Below are 18666 nucleotides of genomic sequence, written 5' to 3'. Positions count from 1 at the left end.
GAAACAGGTCTCTGTGTACTTGTTATAGGGTGTTTGGCTGATGTGTTTTGGTAGACCTGAGAAGAAGCCAGACGTGTTGACTATAACAACTGGGGCTTATAGGATCATAAATTAAGAGGATTATAAGTTAAAGGAACCTTAAAGGTCACCTCGTCCAGCCCGTTTATTTTACAGATAAGGAAACTGAAGCAGAGACACGGTGGTTTAGTAGGTAGAATATACAATATTTCTCCACATAATCATCCCAGATTTTATGCCAAATTTTTTTGCAAGAAAGTGGAGTACGATCATGATGTGAAACTTTTTTTTTAATTGTGCCGGTATTACTTAAAAATCACTTATTACTAAGCTGTCTTTGATGCAAGGTTAGGATGCATGGCGTACTCATGAATATATGTTACAATTGAATACCGACAATGCACATGCACTGAGAATTCTAGGCTCTTGGCTCGCAACGCAAGAGATAAATACATATTGATATGCCACTGGTGAATGTGTAGCTGCTCTGTTTACCTTTTAAGTGGCATGAAGAACAGAATTATACCAAGTGACGATTATGCGATGAAGGTTATAAACCAATTTTTGGACTGAAAAAACAGTGTGTGACAATTACTCAGTGAGAACTGTGCTGAATTTGGAATCAGGTAGCCCTGGGCCAAAATCTTTGTTCACCTAAGGGCATAAGGACTCAGTGGCCAGTTCTCCAGCTATGATCCTGTTAATCCTATAAAACCCAGAATGGTAAGTGACTTGCCTAAGGTCACACAGGCAGTAAGCAGCAGAGCTGCTAAGCCCATGCACTTTTTTACTGATTGATAGGGCTGACTTTAGGTCAAAAGAACTATGCTCAAACTCTGCCTTTGGGACCTTAGTTAGGCAAGCCACTCTCTGAGCCTCAGTTTACTCATCTGTAAAAGGAAGGCATTGGACTAGTTGATTTCATTTCTCAGTCTTTTAGAGTCCTGGCTGTGTCGCTTGTTAGCTATGGATCATAAGCAGATCACTTCCCCTCTCTCAAGGCTCAGCTTCATCATCTCTAAAATGATGAAAAATACTTTCATGACCTCCCTTACAAAGTTGTCGTGAGGGAAGCTCTTTGTAAACTGGAGGTCCTATGTGAGCAACAGCTGCCACTATTCCGCCACTCATCTCTGCTCCGACCGTGCCTCCTTTTTCTCACAGATCCTGATAGTGGAAGTCGGGGGCACACCCTTTAACTGCACACACCTTTCCTTGAGCCAGTGGCTTTGGTGTCTTTTCATTGGGATTGGAGAGCTGGTTTGGGGCCAGGTGAGTCACTTGACACACACACACACACACTCACACACACAGACAGAGACATGGATGCACGCTTATCTCGGATGCAATCACCGAGTATTAAGGGGTTTATTAAGCACTTTCTGTGTACCAGGGATAGTGACGAGTGCTAAGAAATGTGGTCACCGTCCTCAAGATCACATTTGGATGACCCCCATCATCTCTCTCTAGTTCCATTAGATTTACCTGGGATTCTAAGTTTACCATTGCCATGCCTTGGCCTCCCCTAGAACCTTTGAAGGAAAGAGTAATTTTATTATATTCTCATAATACAACTACTTTTGAAGAATACGCGTGTGTGTATGTGTGTGTGTATGTGTGTGTGTGTGTGTGTGTAGGTAGGGAGGGGAGGAGGAGGAGAGAAAAGAGAGGAGAGAGAAGAGAAAAAGAAAGAAATTACCCAACCTCCTCTACACTGTTTCTATACTCTTTTTTGTATTTATCTAAAATAAAACCCAGTGGTTCAGTGTAAAGAACGCTGAATCTGGAATCGGAAGACCTGATTTCACATCTCACCTCTGACACTACCCGTGTGACCTTGGGCAGGTCACATGCCTAGATCCAGTTTCCCCAGGTGTAAAATGAGGGAGTTAGACTACGTGTCTTCTGAGGTTCATCCTAGTTTTAGACCTGTGATTCTCCAAGTCCATATATTACAATAGAAAGACTACAGAAGGTCCTTTGTTAGAATGCACATACATGAATGAGGAAATGGAGACAGGGCCCTCAGGTACTGGTTAAAACCTCTTTGTTCTCTTAGAAGGTAGGAGGAGCCAGGCCAGAGAAGGAGTGAGGTATGTGGGGCTGGAGCGAAGGAAATTAGAAGTGAGGTAAGGAAGCAGAAAGTCCTTTCGGATGGGGGTGCCAAAAGGTAATAACAGGGTGTGCACCCCTATGTTTTGAAGAGTATCAAGATCATGAAATCTTGAGGCCCTCGAAGCTAGCAATCTATTCTTCCCAGCACTAATTCTTTTTTTTTTTGGTTTGTTTGTTTTATTTTGGCTAGGCAATGGGGTTAAGTGACTTGCCCAGGGTCACCCAGCTAGTAAATGTTATGTGTCTGAGGTCAGATTTGAACTCAGGTCCTCCTGACTCTAGGGCTGGTGCTCTATACACTGTGCCACCGAGCTGCTCCTCCCAGAACTAATTCTTCTACACAGTACTGGTACTGACTGGAGCGGGGCAGGGAAGACGGGAGAAGTCCTCACTCTTCTGCTTAGGTCCAGCATGACCTTACGTCACCTCATCTGTAAAATGAAGGGATTGATCTAGATGATCTCTATGGATCCTTTCATCTCTAGATCCTGTGACCAAACCCATCATACTTTAGGCCAAGATACAGTCAGGTTGGCCCAGCTGTTAAGTATGATGAGATTCTTGGCCCCTTCCCCACGTCTGTCTTCTTTCCAGTTATGGACTCCTGGATCATGACCTCCGGTTTGAGCCAAACTATACTTCTACCTTTATCCTTAGGGTCCTTGCTAGCTGCTAGCTGAGGGAGGTGTTTCTCTACTTGGTACCGAAGATTCTTCCCCTAGACTGTAGACTTTTTTCCACCGACTTAGCAGTTGCCTCCTTCCCCACTTTCCTGGAGGTCCCTTGTTCTGGGCCATGAAAGTCATGCCCTCAACCCTGAACCCCTGACCCATTTCTCTATTCAGTTTGCCTGAAGCACATTCACTAGCCAATCACTGACTCAGTTCTGTATTTTGAGATTGCCACTATCTGCACTATCATCTCTATGCAGGTGAGTCTGAGCTCAGGATAGCAGCACCAGCTACCTGGAGATCCCAAAGGCTCCTCGAATTCACTGTGTTCAAAACAGAAAACTCTCTCGTTTTCCATTCCCTTCCCTGTTTTCAGTCACCCAGATCCACAACCTCAAAATCAGCCTTGACCTCCACTCTCCCTCACTTCTCATCCAATCAATTGCCAATTATCGTCTCTTCTATCTTCCCAGAATCTCTTGTATTCATATCCTTCTCTCCACTCATCACCTAGTTCAGGCTCTCATCATCTCTTGCCTGGATCATTATCGTGGCCTCCTCACCTCCACATAGCTGTCAGTCAGAGTGATTTTCCTAAATTCTAGGTTTGAATCCAAGACTGATACTGTCATTGGAAAGGGGTTTGGAGTGGGGCCTTGGAAACTAGCTGCGGCAGGTAGCAGAAAAGGAATGATTAAGTTGAGGTTGGCAGAGAAACAATAAGCCCACCCACTAGAGCAAGCTTTGGGAAAGAAGACTGAAGAGGGACCCCAGGAATCATTGATGTCACAGATGGGCCCAGGAAAGGAGTTCAGAAGTACTTTAGAGGGAAGCATTTAATAAATTTTATAGCCAGATCCATATGAGACTTAAGTTTAGAATGAAGCCAATTAGATAAATACAGGTTTGTATCTTTGTACCAACCGCTAATTTGAATGTTAGTACAGATAGATGGTTTTATAAGCTTAAAGAGCAAAATGAGAGAACATTTATTTACCTTTCCACAGGAAGCTAATGAGTAATGAATTGTAGCAATAAATATTTTTTTCTACAAGATACCTTATTCCAGGAGCATCTCTGTGCAGCATCAGCCTCAGGAGCTACATAAGAGAGGGAATTTTGATCTGTCATCAAGGCAATGAAAAGTCTCCTTTCTTGGCAATGGAACTCCAGGAACATATCTGAACCTACTTACATAAAATGATAGACAACTAAACCTTATGCTTTGTTTCCCTGCCCACTCATGTCCAACTCTCAGATTTATCTGTAACCTGAGCTTTTGCCTACCTTAAGAGATTTCACCTCTCTCCTTGTCCCCATCCCTACAGCTAATCAACACAGTGCCTACTTCAAGACTGACTTTCTTGAAGGAGGCTGGGCATGCCACCACTAAAGAAGAAATCACCGAGAAAAACCTGGCTGAGGGACTAGAGGAAATTGACCATGGAGAAATGGAGCTGCGCCGTGGCCAGATTCTCTGGTTCCGGGGCCTGAATCGCATCCAGACTCAGGTACAATGTTGGGAACTTACCCTTCATCGATGACCTGGAAGAAATTCTTTCCAGACCAAGGATGATAGTGAAGGAAAGTAGTAGTATTTAAGCTGAAATGCCCTCACCCCTATCCACACACCTAATGAAAAGGCTAGCAAGCAAGCCCTCCATCCCTGTGCTCAGGACTGAGTATCTAGGATATAAGGTGGCCCAGGATTGGGACACTCAAGTATTGCTAGATTTTTTGATTAGCAGGGTAGTCCTAGGATGGGCAGTGTTCAATCCCCCTCCAGGAGAGAACTCAAATAGTGTCTCCTTGATGACAGGATCCCTGTCAGATGCTTGCCAAGTCTCCTTTTCTAAGCCACTGCTGCTCTTTTCCCTGCCATGACAGTAGGGTGAGGAAAAGGACAGGCAGGGGAATGCTTGGCCAGAGCCCAGCCCCATCCCCCATCCCCTGTCTTTGCCTTACTAACTTTAATGCTGTAGTGAGAGATGTGTTGGGTGCAGGGGAGTAAAGAGCTGTCTCTTCATGACCAAGTTTCTTTTGCAGGAGCAAACCTTGCTACCAGGAAGAGGAGACGCCAGCTTCCTTTGGCCCTCTATTCATCTCCCCGCCCTTATTACAACCTCAGCTCCTTCCCTCAGCCTGGCAGGGACCTCATCTAGTAGTTACCTAGTGATTTCCCTATCTTCATTCAGCCAGTTCTAGGAATTGGCAATGCCCATGAAGGGCACCCACATGACCCTATTCATACCATTTTCCAAATCAGCTCATGAGACCTAAGGAGTTAAACAACCTTTCAATTAGTCTTATGGTTTAGAAATGCCCCAGTCTGCCTTACCCATAGAACACCAACTTGGTGATATTGGTATGTTGAACTATGCCTTCAAAAGACCACTGTCCCCATGAGCAAAGACCTGGTCTCCAGGTTGGTAACACAGCTGGGTTTTATGAGACCCCGAATCCTTTCCCTTCCTTGCGTCTTCAGAAACTCCAGAGCCAAAACCCTGGTGCCGAGGTTTTTGGGGTGCCCCTCCCCTGAGGTGGTCAATACTTTCCTCTGGCTCTGCACTTTTCAAAATAACCTAGGTTTTTGCTTTTCCTCCAGGGTCTCCTGCCTCCTCTTCTCCTAGCCGGATTCTGTTGTTGCAGCATCTCTCGGCTCCTACCAACCCTGCTCTTGGAGCCTAGGGTGTCTAGGTTTTCCTCTCTACACTTATCCTCCACCCTCCTTCCCTCCAAGCCACAATATATACATTTTTATATTTGGTGTGACCTCCCATCTGACTCTGGTTATCCTGGCATCCTTTGAAGGGTGATAAGGGAATATAAATCTATATAAATATACATGTGTGTATGTGTGTGTATGTGTGTGTGTGTGTGTATTAAGGGAATATAAATCTATATAAATATACATGTGTATATGTGTGTGTGTATGTGTGTGTATATATATATATATACACATATATATATATATACACATATATATGTATATACACAAAGTCACATGTAGCCTCAAAAGCTGATCTCAGAGTCAGGAAGCTCTGGGTTCTCTATTCCTTCTTCTAGTGTATGCAGGCTGTTTGACTTTGGACAAATCACTTAACCTTATATATATATAGAGACAGAGAGAGAGTCAGGCCAAAATCCCTGGACATCTCCCCTTCTTCTTGTTTTCCAACTCAGAGGCTGTCTGGCTCACTGATTCTGTAGCTTTTTGGACATCACAGCAAATTCATCATGACAGAAATAGATTATTCCAACGTGTACTGAGCTTTGTGAGCAGAGTCTACCTTTGTTCCTAATAGCTAAAGGTTTCTCAGAATTACAATACAATCACCTTTTCCAACTTCATCAGGGCATTGTCAGTGGCTCCTACTCTCAGCCTGCTAATATGCCACTCATCCCTATCCTGGCTGGAACATTTGGTTAAGGAATATAAGGGCCCCCATTGGGGAAGGGGGGTAGTTACTAAAATGACCCTGATTTTAGTCTGGATTCCCACATTCTCTGATGCTAAGTCACCCCTCCCTCCCCTTCCTTTCCTATGATTATCAAGTAGCTAGAATCACTGGAGGACTGGAACACTTGAGCACTGAGGGACAGAGCCTCAGAGGAGAATATTTGAGAGTAGGGGAGGCAGCCAGGCTCCAGCTGCATTGGGAGACTTTGAGCCTCTACCCGATGTGAGCAACAGGGAGTGATGCCTGGTGATCATCCTAGTCTGGACATGCTGTCACAGAGGGGATTAGCTATGTGGAGCAGTCCCTGGACACCCTACTCCCTTGTGGTAGGGAAGGACCATCTGTGCTTTCCCTAACCCATTCAGAGCCAATGGAGAATCAGGTCCCTGATGTGATGCAAGAGAAGATGCATAAGCTGGGTAGGGTAGTGGAAAGGATGATGTTTCAACCCATACTATGTCCTGAATTCAGAAACCTATTTGGAGCATTCTAAGTCTTCTCAAACAACCTACTGAATAAGAATGACTAATTGACCCAAAAACAGTCAGCCCCTTTGCTTTCCCAACTTCCCCATCCCCTGGGAAAGTGTCATGGGGAATAAAATGAAGGAAACCTGACCCTCTTCTAGTCCTTCGATAGATTTGGGGAAGGAAGTGACATGCCTGCTTTCAAGACTGTTCTACAGAGTATAAGCCTGGTGTAGTATATGGACTTGTGTACACATTTTGGGGGTTGGAGGGTGGTACTTTCCCACAACTCTGGTTTTTGGTCTTTACCTGTACCCAACAGCAGGATGGTTTGGAGGGGGGGAGGGTTGATGGGATCAAATAGGAGGGGAATGAGTCCTGCCTGTCACTGGGCTGACAATATGGGGTGCCAGAAGGGCAGAAGAACTGATGGTGTTAATTAATGCCCTCTGCCTCTAAGGGGCAAAGCAATTTGGAAATCAAATATCCTCCTTCCATAGGGCCAGAGTAGCAGGTGTTCACCACCACCACCTCTACCACCTCCTCTCCTTTCCCTTTCTCAGTTTAACTTTCAATGTATTCCCAGCACCTGCCAGCCATGAGGATCCTTGCAGCACTGGCCTGGCTGTGGCCACCTCTGTAGAATGGTCTGGCTCTTGTTTCTAAGCTGGAACTATTTGTGCCTCCCTTCAAATTCAGTCCCAAAAAAGTCTGATTGGGAGAAGAAACCACGGTGCTAGGAAATGAGTCCAACAATTGAAAGGCAGAATAATGTCACATTCTGCACTGGTTTTGTATCTTAGCCTTCTGTACCTTTGTGGCCCTCAGTTTCCCCATCTGTAAAATTGGGGGATGAGATGACTCCATAGTCAATGCTCCTATGATCAACCTGTTGATGAGGGATCTTCCCACCAGGGCCACCTGTATGCCTATTGGCAATAAAATTCCTTTTCGTTTTTCCCCAGTTTCATGGATCCCTCTCTGGCAGATCTGTGAAAATAAGCATTGTTTTGTTTTTGTTTGGCTATCCCAAGCATCAGAATTCAGCTGAACTTATCCCTGTCTCTGAAGCTGTGCCTTAATTTTGAGCATTTGGGTCACTGAGATCTATGTCACCATTCTATACAGGCTTTCTCTGCTCCCCACCTTCCAGTTCTTCTTTCGGGGTAATTCTTTGTGCTCGGGGAGACAAGTAAGCAAAGGAAGTCTGCTGTGTCCTTATCTCAACTTAAAGAGAGGGGAAGATGGAACTTTAGTTTGGTTTTTGGACTTCATGGAAAACCAGATTTTGAATAATCCCCAATGAGTTTTCCCTTCTCTTCTTCGTGACAGTTCTGTGTTGGGGGGGGCCCTCACTTTCTGTCTCCTGCTTCCCTCTCTTTTTTCTCCCTTGTTCCCTTCCTGACCCCTCCAACTCCTGGGGCCCTCCTTCTCCTTCTCCCTCTCCCTAGTCTCTGACTGTGGAGCAAAGCTATTTCACTCTCTGATTCTTTGCAGATCGAGGTAGTTAACACATTCCAGATGGCAGTCGGCTCTTATCACAGAGCCCTGAGGAGACAGAACACCACGAGTCTGCAAGATATAAAACCTGTTTGTACCCCAACTCTTGTAAATCTTTCTCCAGACAATTCTACTCCCAACACTTCTGTTCCTGCATCTTCTTCTATGGGCAGTGAGTTACAGTCTATTATAATGCATGATTTGCTAAAATGACCACACGAGAGCGGGTAGGATCCACTTTAACCAACTTCAGTTTTCTCTTCCTTTTGGTTTTTCCCTTGATCTTTTGGCTTGAGAGAGGGAAGGAAAAAAAATCCGACCCACCCCCAAACCAACCAGACTGTTTGAATTTATTTTTTACTTTTAAAAAATCATTGCTTCTTTACCATTACAAAATAAAAACCATAATAATAATAATCCTATCTTCTGGTTGTTATTCTACATTGCTTATTCCTTGTTTTTCTTGGGTTTTTCTTCCTTTTCCCTCCCCACCTCCCTCCACCCCACCCCCCACTCTTCTTGACAGGAACAGTATGATGATTCTTACTCTAAGAAGTAGGCCCAAGATTAAGACAACTGGGGACCTTACTTTATTGTGTCCACTGGGAAAAGTGTTTTGAGAAGTTTGAGGAAGGGGGCAGGGCACAAAGACAGCTCCTGAAGTTCTTTTATTTGTTGCTAAACTGGTAATGTAACTGAGTTTGGCCATCAGTAAGAAACGAGTCCTCTCACCACCACTGTCTCCTGAGGTGGAAATATCAGTTTACAAGCTGTAGCTGACATGGGAAAACAATGAGTGATGCCAAATTGTATTGTGGACCCACCTTGCCATTTCTAATTTACTTTTCTGAAGCCTAATTAGGCTCAATCCTAGTAGGAATATCAAGCAACTTATATTCTGCCGGATAGAGTGGGATAGGGGCATTGATTGTCTTAGGGCCTCTACATTATTGGTGAGTTTCCTCTGTGAGTTAACTGTGCTTTTTTCCTGCTTTGTCCATCACTACCATTCTCAGCACAGATAACTGGCTTGTCTGGATTTCTTTTTGGGGAACCAGCAGGAGCTGCCCCGTGTGTTCTTCATTTCTACGTGGCCCACTAAGATGGGGGAGCATCCAAAGAATGCCAAACCTTCCCTCTCTCCTATACTCTCCTCTACTATCTCCCTGGAATGACTCTCCCCCTCCTAGGTCTCTGTCCTTCCTCTCTGCCTCTTGGAGAGAAGGTCTGAAGTTAACTTCTAGCTGACTACAGTTTGGACAGAGACCTTATAGGATCCAATGGGAGGGGTAGACCTGGGGATCTAAGAATCAATCAAGGGAAATAGAAGAGGTGGGTTGGTACTAGCTAAGTTTGTCCAACAGCTCTCACCTTGGGTTCTGATGACTTGGATTTTAGTTACCCTTCTCTTTTTTAAAGTAGTGCTACCCTTCACGGAAGCCTCAATTTGTGAAGCTTCAATTTCCCCCAGCCTCATTTGGGAAGACTTCCAAGGCCTCCCTCCATGGAACTAGGGAAGATGAAGGAGACTTTAATCTTTTCTCTTCCTCATCACTCTTTGCCATCCCATTTCAATTTCTAGAAGGAAACAAAGCAACAGAACAGCAGCTGAGGAAATAGTGGTGGCCATCTATTTCCCATGCCTCTGGAAGAGTAGTCCATCAGATTTGGGGAATGATATTCTTCCCTTCATAATGAGCTATAACAAGGCCTTGCTCACTTGCTGGTCAGCAGAGGCCTATTCTAGTTGGGGCTTATGGAAAAAGACTTCCCATATTCAGCCTGTTCCCCTTCTCCTCCCCAAGGGATCGATAGTCTAAAGAAGATGGGATTGGGGCAAGAGAAGCAAACCCTATTTCTCTTTAACTCCCATGGGTATGGGCTGTGAAGGGGAAGGGAGGGAGGGAAGACTGGTTAGGTGGAAAGTGCCTACAGCTGCCACAGCATCTGCTTCACTGGCTGTGTCTTGCACCCCCCCCTCCACACACACACATACACACACACACATGCTGCTCACACACAGGGGCACCATGCGTTAGGTGGTGGGAGGGTAGCAATGCTTGGGGATGGTTTGCGTTGTGTTTGGCAGTCCTTGTATGTGTGGTTGTTGTAAGGGTCATACTCAGATATAGGATGAGTTCTGGGATGGGCCTCCCCCACCGAGCACTTACTAACTTTCTTCATGGGTCTACTCCTTACCCAAGTTTCCCTTGCAGGTGGTTGGTATCCCCCTGGATTTCAGGAGACCTGCAGTCTGGCTGAGTGATTGCTTCTTATTCTCCCAAAGAAATTCCTTTCCTATTTTAGACATTCTATCCTCCTCACTCTCCATCTCTTGTCATCCATTACACAGAGGCTGCTGGACATGTGGCACATAAGTAAATGCATCTTACACTTCTCCTGACTCCTTTGGGAGTGTAGAGCTCTCTGGAGCACAGAGGGGTTACATCCATATCTCCTACAGGGTGCTGAAGCTTGCACTTGACCCATGTATGTCAGCAGCAGAGAAGGAAGCCTTTGGGTTGGGTCCTATCTAACCCATCAGGCCTTACTCTATAAGCTTTGGTACAAGTAATCCACCCCAGGAACCTCTCAAGGACCAGGAAATGCCAGGTCATGAAGGTAGGAAAAGAGGGAGCTTATAACCTACCTTGAACTCTCAGGTCTGAGGCAAAGGGAATAGAACCATTCATTTAGAGGTTCAATGGGTGGGGCTGGGGAGGTTGAGATGGCAGGGACCTCCCCCTCAGCCTTTACTTTGTGTGTTTCTTTGACTCTCCTGGGCCAAGTAGTTAAGTTGATTTTATTGTATGGTAAGGAGCCTCTTAGCTTTCAGAGCTATGGACAAGGTTGTTTGGGGAAGGGGAGGGGAAACCTTGGTCATTAACTTCTGCCCTATCTGCTGAGGCCAGGCAGAACAGGTGATGTCACCTCTTGCCAGTTTCTGTTTGAGGGCAGATGTATACATGCAGAGAAGAGCAGAGACAGATAACCTATTAACAGATTGATTTACCCAACTGGACGTCATCTAGTCTCCCAAATCACTTTCTGTTGCCTTCTCTTGAGGACCTCAGCTTTGCCTAGGGTGGCAGGAGAGAATAAAGTTTCCTCTACATCTGTGCTTCTTTGTCCCCAACCCCCGGAATTACCTGCCCCTTGGGGTAAGACCAGTAAAAGCTTTAGCTCACATTCTTCTGCAGTATCCAGTGAGTGGGCCTGACAGTAGAGGTGGCTTCAGCCATGCCAGGTGGCTACTTGTGTGATGAAGAATGGGGAGGCAGCCCCAAGCAGCCCATGCAGCGGGCCAGGAGAACAGAGCCTCAGTTCCAGCCCAGACCCAGCCTCTGTGGCAGGTTTTGGAGATTCTCCAACCCTGCCCTGCCCACCCCACCCCACCCCACCCCAAGTTCTCCCAGTGTGCTCCACCATTCTCCCAGATGGCCATGAAAGCAGGAACAGAAGGTGAGGGGAGAGGGCTGGCAAGCAAGCAGGGCCAGGGTCCCCCTGCCCCATGATACTCATGAAGGGAAGGGGGTAGGACTTGCTCCCCCCTCTCCTTGATTGCTGCTCTGGGGCCTGCTATCTCAAAAGAAGATCCAAGAGCTGGCTCCGGGTGGGAGAGGTCACCAGGGTCCTCTGCTGTGGGCAAGGCTGCCCACATCAGCTCTCTTCTTCCCATCCCTCCCTCCTTCCCTCTCTCCCTCAGGCCAGGGCTGGACCTAGCCAGGAGCTCACACCCACTCTAAGAGCCTTCTTCTTCTTCCTCTTGCTCCTTTCTCTTCCCCCTTTTCTTCCTCTTCCCCCTTTTCTTCCTCCTCCTCTTCTTCCTCCTCTTCTTTCTCCTCCTTACTCCTTTCTCTTCCTCTTCTTCTTCCTCTCCTCTCCTCTCCTCTTCTTCCTCCTCCTCTTTCTCCTTTCTTCTCCTCCTCCACCTCTCTCTCTGGTTCTTTCCTCCCTCCATGGTGTCACTTTCTTTTCCCTCCCTTCTTCCTACAGGCAGCAGCTCTTCCTGAGGACCAGTTTCTTAGTTGCTTGTGTCCCACATCTCAGCCCCCTCCTCTCTGGGCTGCGCTAAGCTAGATCTTCCTTTGGACAGTAGAGCCCCACTTCTTGGGGAGGGGGAGAGGTGGGGCAGGGCCAGACTAGCGCATGGATGTATGTGGATGCGTGTGCACAATTTGCCCAAACCCTGAGCTGCCAGAGTTCTCATTGCCTGCATGCCACTGAGAGCCACCAAGCCTGGTTTGTCTGGCTTGTCCTTGCTGCATGGTATGTGGAGTTCACTGTTGTCACCCCGAAATGTGTATACACAGATCTGTGGGTCGGTTCTTTGCAGGCTCTAAATAGAGATGTGTCTGATTCAAAACACAGAGGGATGTTTCCTATTCTCCCTCCACCAGATGTTTGCCTACAGCACCAATCCACATATCTAAATCATTTCTCTGTTATTTGATTTCTACTTCCTTCCCATGTACATTAAAAAATTAATGCTTTTTTTTAATTATGTTTCGATCTGAGTGGTTTGTTTGGGAATGTCACGTTTGTGGTGGGTTTCTACTTTTTTATGAAGCTTTTGAAATGTCATAGTTGGGTTGCCATCACTCTTTACCCCACTCCACCACCATTATTGAATTTTGAACCATGTGATATTTATTTCTTGTGTTCCATGATGTCCTTATTGTATATTTATTTTTAGTTTTTGCTCAGTGGTGTTTTATGTTTTTCATTTTGTTTCTCCCTTCAAGAATCCAATTCCTCTACAGGTTTATCTCACTTCCATGTTTTTTCCTCCTTCCTTCCTTCCTTCTTTCCTGGTATAGATCAAAGTCGTGAAAGCATTCCGTAGCTCCCTCTTTGAAGGCCTTGAGAAACCCGAAACCCGAAGCTCTATCCATAACTTCATGACTCATCCCGAGTTCACCCTGGAAGAAGATGAGCCAAGAATGCCACTCCTAGATGGCAGCGAGGATGAAGATAGCAAAGAGCCTGGGACAGACAGATTCCCCAAGGCTACTGGGAGCAAAGAACCCCCATCTTTTCTATCCAGCAATGAAAACTACAATGCTTTGGACTCTAGCCCAGTGCATATCACAATATCCAACTCAGACAGCACCTTACACAGCCTGGAGACATCAGTTTGACCCTTAGAACTCTAGCTTCCATCCCTGATTTCTTTCATTTCCTCCCTTATCTGCCCCTTTCATGTGATATCCATGTGATAATGGAGTTTTTTATTGTCATGTCAACTGCTCCTGTGTGTGCACCAGGTGTGGATTCTCACCCAACCATTAGAGGCAAGAGCAGACACATTCAGGGACACCCAATTGAACTCTGAATTGGTGTTTGGGGTCAGGGGCTTCATAGCTGATGCAAGCAGTGCTGGGGTCTCCTCATGTTGGGCTCTGTAAATCAATAGTGGTTTTTATTAGCATTTTTTAAAGAAAGGCAACAGCCCTTGTCAGCCCCCCAAAATGATTTCCTGTATGTAGGCATAGAACACAGGAAAACCTCTTGGCTCCTATGAGGCAGTGTGAGCTGTTAGCTAAACAAGGATACAGAGGGAGAAAAAAATATCTAAAAGGAAATATATAGGATTGGGGTGGGAAGGGAGGGGAGAATGGGATTTGCAGAATCAGCCTATAGACAATGATTGCTTTTAAATAAGTCTTCCATTTTGAAAATTTCTACTTAAGCTCCTTAGCTCTTTCAGGCCTTCCTTACCTATCTCTTCTGAGTTCTTTTTATGCCTTTCCTCCCCTCTTCCCTACCTCTTCTCTCAGTGATAATAAGAGAGTAAGGAAAATGCTGAGTGAATTGAGTGACCGGGTCACAGGTTAGTTTGCCTCGGTTTAACTGAACTCCCTTCTGCCTCTGGAGCCAAGGGAGACTTCAGTTCTGGTTTGTGGAACCAGTTTGGGTCCTGAAAGGATTCCATTTGAACAGTAAAGTAACAAGCAATTTGGGTGTGTTGTGTGTATGTGTTTGCCCTGTTGGTGTAATGTGCCTTCTTCTCGAAACTGCCATGTGGTCAGAAAGGGGAGAGGCCAGTTTTTAAATGTCAGAGAAAAAGGCCTTGACTTTGGAGAGGGTCATGCTTTGAGTGGTAGGTAGTGCTGGATCTGACTTTGCTCCAGCTGGACACATACGAGGGCCCAGAAACTAGCAGATCTTGGGCAAGATAAGCCATTAGAGTAGAGAGAATCAGATTGGGTTTTCTGTCTAGCATGACCCTTGGTACTTGCAAAGCAGTCTGCCAAGGCTCTGCTATCTCAGGGTGTCAGGATGGGTAAGGACATCAGTGTTTAAGGAACTCTCAGGAGAGGATGAGGAAGGTTGTTCAAGTCAGAGCCTGGGCAGGCCTTGATTCACAGTGTTTAGAAGATCAGGGCCTAACTGCCTAATTACCAGCTTTGACTCCCCTGTGATTTACTAAGTCTGTTTCCTTGCAGTCCTGTGCCCCCTGAGGAGTCTCCAGCACACCCCAGAACTTAGCTTTAAAACTACCTATAATCAACTAGGTGCTCCAGTAGTATTTGGCTAATTAAGGCAGCAAGAGGAGCTCACCCTCTCACCCTTGGTTCTCCACACACCCCACCCCACTCCCGTGACCTTTCCAGCAATGAGCTCTAACCGCTGCTACCCAGTAAAGCCCTGTGCCTTCCCCCACCACTACCGTCACCCCACCACTGCCCAAAGCCTTTCAGCTTGGCACTCGGGAGTTAGAGACTTTGATGAGAGATTTTTTTTTTAAGTGTTTCTTAACAAGGATGAAATGGAGCTGCGCTTTCTGGGAGCTCCATTTTTGTTCCTGCTGACGTTGACTGATGCTTTTCTGAGCGTGGGTCTGGCCTATCACTCCTATTCGCCACTTTCCGTCTCCAGTGGATGATGGAAGCGCCACCAAGAAAGAGGGATGGGAAAAGGTGGGGGGGACCTCAAAGCTCTAATAAACTGCCAAATCACCAAATGCTTTTCTAATTGTGAGGAGGATCCTCCTGCTCTCGCCCTTCCTCCCAGAGTACCTCTCTGCCAGTTTTCACTTGAGCTTATAACTTGGGAGACATAAGGAAATAAAACATTGCTTACTCACGGCTACATCCCCCAACACTACATAATCCATCAACCTAGGAAATAAAAGGAATTTTGGTTTGGTTTTTAGAGGTTATATGCTTCAGTAATCATTTTTCCTATATTAAATAAAGGTGGAAAACAGCTCAGTTCACCCAAGGTGGTGTTAGGATCTCGAATATATGTGTGTATGTATGTATACATATATACATGTATATGTATGTATATACATATGTATTAAAAACACATTGGGAGATACTGATTTAGTTGTGTCAAATCTTTATTACCTCAGATATGTTTAAAAACAACTCTGGAGGCTACTTTACCATATTCATTCCCTAAAGATTTTCTAGGTGCCTGACAGGTTACCCTTGAGGGCCTTGTCTGCTTTCTAAAGGCAAAGTTTTTTTTGTGTTCTAGTTTCCATAGTAAAAGAGAGAATATATAAATATACAAATATATATATAGTTTTCTTTAGATCAGAAACTGATATTTTTGAGTCAGCCATATGTATTTTGTTTAAAAGGATTAAAAATAAAGAGCTGTCATGTGGCCCAGCTGAAGGGCTCATGTAAACCAGCTGTTTGATGGGACAGGTGACTTAGTATACCTTTGATGGGTTCTAAAGGCCAATTAACTACTTCCTTTCTCCAAACAGCCATCTTTGTACTTAAGAAAAAAGAAAAAAAAATTAGTTGGGTTCTAGAGATGTTTTTTATATAAATTATATTGATATGGCTGGTTGAGTAAGTTTAAACATTTGTGTGCATACTTTTTTATGTAAAATTGTTTTCTGTTTAGTTTCAGTGATACAACTGGCAACAGGTCAATGTGGCTTAAGTTATTCAAGAAAATTCCCTCCCTCCCTTCCCCCCCAAAAAGTAAAATGGTGCTTTAGACTTGAAATGGGTAGAGTAGGGTGGAAAGGGATGGGGAAGAGTGAGGTTTCCATTTTCGATTTCTCTCTAGATAGGTCATGAAGCATAAGGAGGGGGATTAGTCTGCTAATGGAAAGGGAAAACATTCAGCAAGAAGCCCTGTGCCAGATGGGAGATGGACTCCTACCCCCATGTAATCAATTGGATTGTCAGCTCTTCTCACAGAGTTTTCAGAAGTCAGGGGCCCCTTATTGGCTTTTGTTTTCTTGGAAGTAATTGGCAGATTGGTACCAAAGACATTTACATCTCTTCTAGTCTGCGAGGGTGATCTCTTTTAGAGTTTACAACTTCTGTAGTCTTTTCACTGTTTGTATATCTGGGTTTTAACATTAATACATAGCATGTAGAGAGGGTTTTTAACATGAGAATATGAATGTTTTCCCCCAGAAAGGTTTTGTGCTCAACAAGGAAGGAAATATCTACCCCAAACAGGAAAAACAAAAACTGGTTCTAGTCATGGTTGTCCGTCTCGGGGAACTGTCTAGACAGGACTCTCCCCTGTCCTCTATGACCCTCTTCCTCATTTAAGAATTGGAGATTCATCTCAGAACCTCTTGGGGGAGCTCGGTGGACTCCTTTTAACTTCAACTTTTTTCAGTTTCTTTCCCTCTATCCCCCCCGACCCAAGTCGAAGAAGGGAAAGTTTGTACAGTAGAATTTCAAACCACTAAAACCTAGAAAAGGCCTTGGCATGTGGAGCTCACATGTACCATGAGACCTCCTGCATGAGTCCTGTTTCCTACCAGTCAGTGGTGCCATTCCCAAATATCCTTGGTCCCACGCCCACCCCCTACGTCTTATGGGACATCTCACTGTAGCAAGAGGGGGTTACCTGTAAACCTTATCCTTCAATCATTCCAAGCTTCTTTCCCTTTTAATAGACCAAATCCCTTTATTTAGCTCACTACCATCCCTGTCTTAATTTTGCCCTTTGTCAGCCCTACCACACCATCTCCTCTTCCTAGGTGAAGTTTCCTAAGAGGAAGATGTATGAAGATGAGCTCAGGTCACCCTCCCATGACTAAATGGGCCTTGATAAACATTTTCCATATCTATACATATATATGCATATAGGTATTTTATATATATGACATATATATGTGTGTTTGCCAATGAATCTAACTCTTAGGTCTTTCTTTTGCAAGCAGCATGCAAATAGGAGTTCTGAGTTTCTTTTTTTTCCCCAGTAACTCATAGCAAGCACTGGTATTTTTGTATAAAAAGCAAAAAAAACAAAACAAAACAAAACAAGAGACTAAGTATTTGTGGTATGCATGACATAAAAAGTAAATGGTGGTTTCAAAGCAGTATGTACCCTGGTGTGTGTGGCCATATTCTGCAGTTCTGCTTAACAGTGCACCCAGTCTGTACCTGCATTCTGATATTATTTAAGCTCTATGTACAATGTTTTGCATGTATTTATATGGTTCTTGGGGAAAAAAATGGAATGAACTGTCAACACTTCTGGAAACATTGAAACTTAAACTTGTCAGTTTACTGAGATGAGAAGACTGAAAGAGAGGAGACATTTAAATAAGAAGAGATAATTTTATTTTATTTTTGGGGGAACCAATAATGCTTTTTGCTATTGAGCAGAAACAAATGCCGCTGTACACTGAGAATAAAAACCCCATGCCCACTTGTAACTGTTATGTCCTCAATGTGTCTCCACCAACGTCCCTGGTCATCTCCTGAAGCGGAGCTAGGCACATTGCCACAGCCTTTGGAATGACTCCTTCCCAGCAAATGAGTAGCTCCAAATCTACATGTCCCCAACCTAGACATCCTTTCCTCTCTTGATTTTTAACACTGATAGCTCAAACAACTTAATTTTCCTACATTGCTACCAAAGCTCAGCAGCTTCTGATGTGTGGCTCTCCCTCAATTAGGCCTGGGGGAAGGGGGTGGGGGGAGGGACTGGGGACTGCCCCTGGGGGTTGCTTAAAGTGGATGGATTTGGAGGGAGTAGGGACAAACCAGGCTTACCAAGCAAGCACATACATTTTCTTAGATTCTTTTTATTTTGGAGTTTCAAGGACACTTGACTACTGCTGGTTTCAAGGATTTCCACATCACTTTTCCCTTCCCTCCCTGCTATGCCCCCTGCAACTTTTCAAACCATAGCCCAGTATTGTTCAGGTTTTGTTCATTGCTCCATTTACTGGGATTTTATTTCTGTTCCCCAGACTTTCTTAGGCAGCCCATCTTCATGTGAGAGTAACTATTCTCTTCAAGCAGGGAAGCTCCCCAGCTTTCCCCTTCTCTTCTGTTCCTTCTCTCACTGCCTTAATTTTTTTTTTTTTTGACTGTAACTTAAAGAGAAGTTCACATCTCCCAATAGGCCCTCTCGGCAAGGGGATGATTTTGAAGAGCAATGTAAGTCTTGGTACTGATCCAGATAACACATCTGGAAATCCTAAACCTAGAT

General features: G+C 44.9%; 1 protein-coding gene across 7 annotated transcripts in view; it reads left to right on the top strand.

Annotated features, from left to right (window-relative positions):
- Positions 1–17884, top strand: part of ATP2B4 (ATPase plasma membrane Ca2+ transporting 4) — a 110497-nt gene extending 92613 nt beyond the window's left edge. For 3 of the 7 annotated variants that reach the window (XM_027871638.1, XM_027871637.1, XM_027871639.1), the window contains exons 19-21: positions 1183–1290; positions 4133–4315; positions 13053–17884. In XM_027871638.1, coding sequence (XP_027727439.1) covers positions 1183–1290; positions 4133–4315; positions 13053–13373 — 612 coding nt within the window. In that variant the 3' untranslated portion in view covers positions 13374–17884. Of the gene's footprint in view, positions 1–1182; positions 1291–4132; positions 4316–5409; positions 5653–8229; positions 8650–13052 lie in introns of those variants that run through there. The other 4 variants (XM_027871643.1, XM_027871642.1, XM_027871640.1 and 1 more) reach the window with 4 other exon arrangements.
- The last annotated feature ends 782 nt before the right edge of the window (positions 17885–18666 follow it).

This window comes from Vombatus ursinus, unplaced genomic scaffold (assembly GCF_900497805.2).
Source record: "Vombatus ursinus unplaced genomic scaffold, bare-nosed wombat genome assembly UNPS02014798.1, whole genome shotgun sequence".
NCBI lineage: Eukaryota > Metazoa > Chordata > Mammalia > Diprotodontia > Vombatidae > Vombatus > Vombatus ursinus.
Note: the sequence above shows the minus strand (reverse complement) of the source record. Positions and strands in the feature narration are given on the sequence as shown.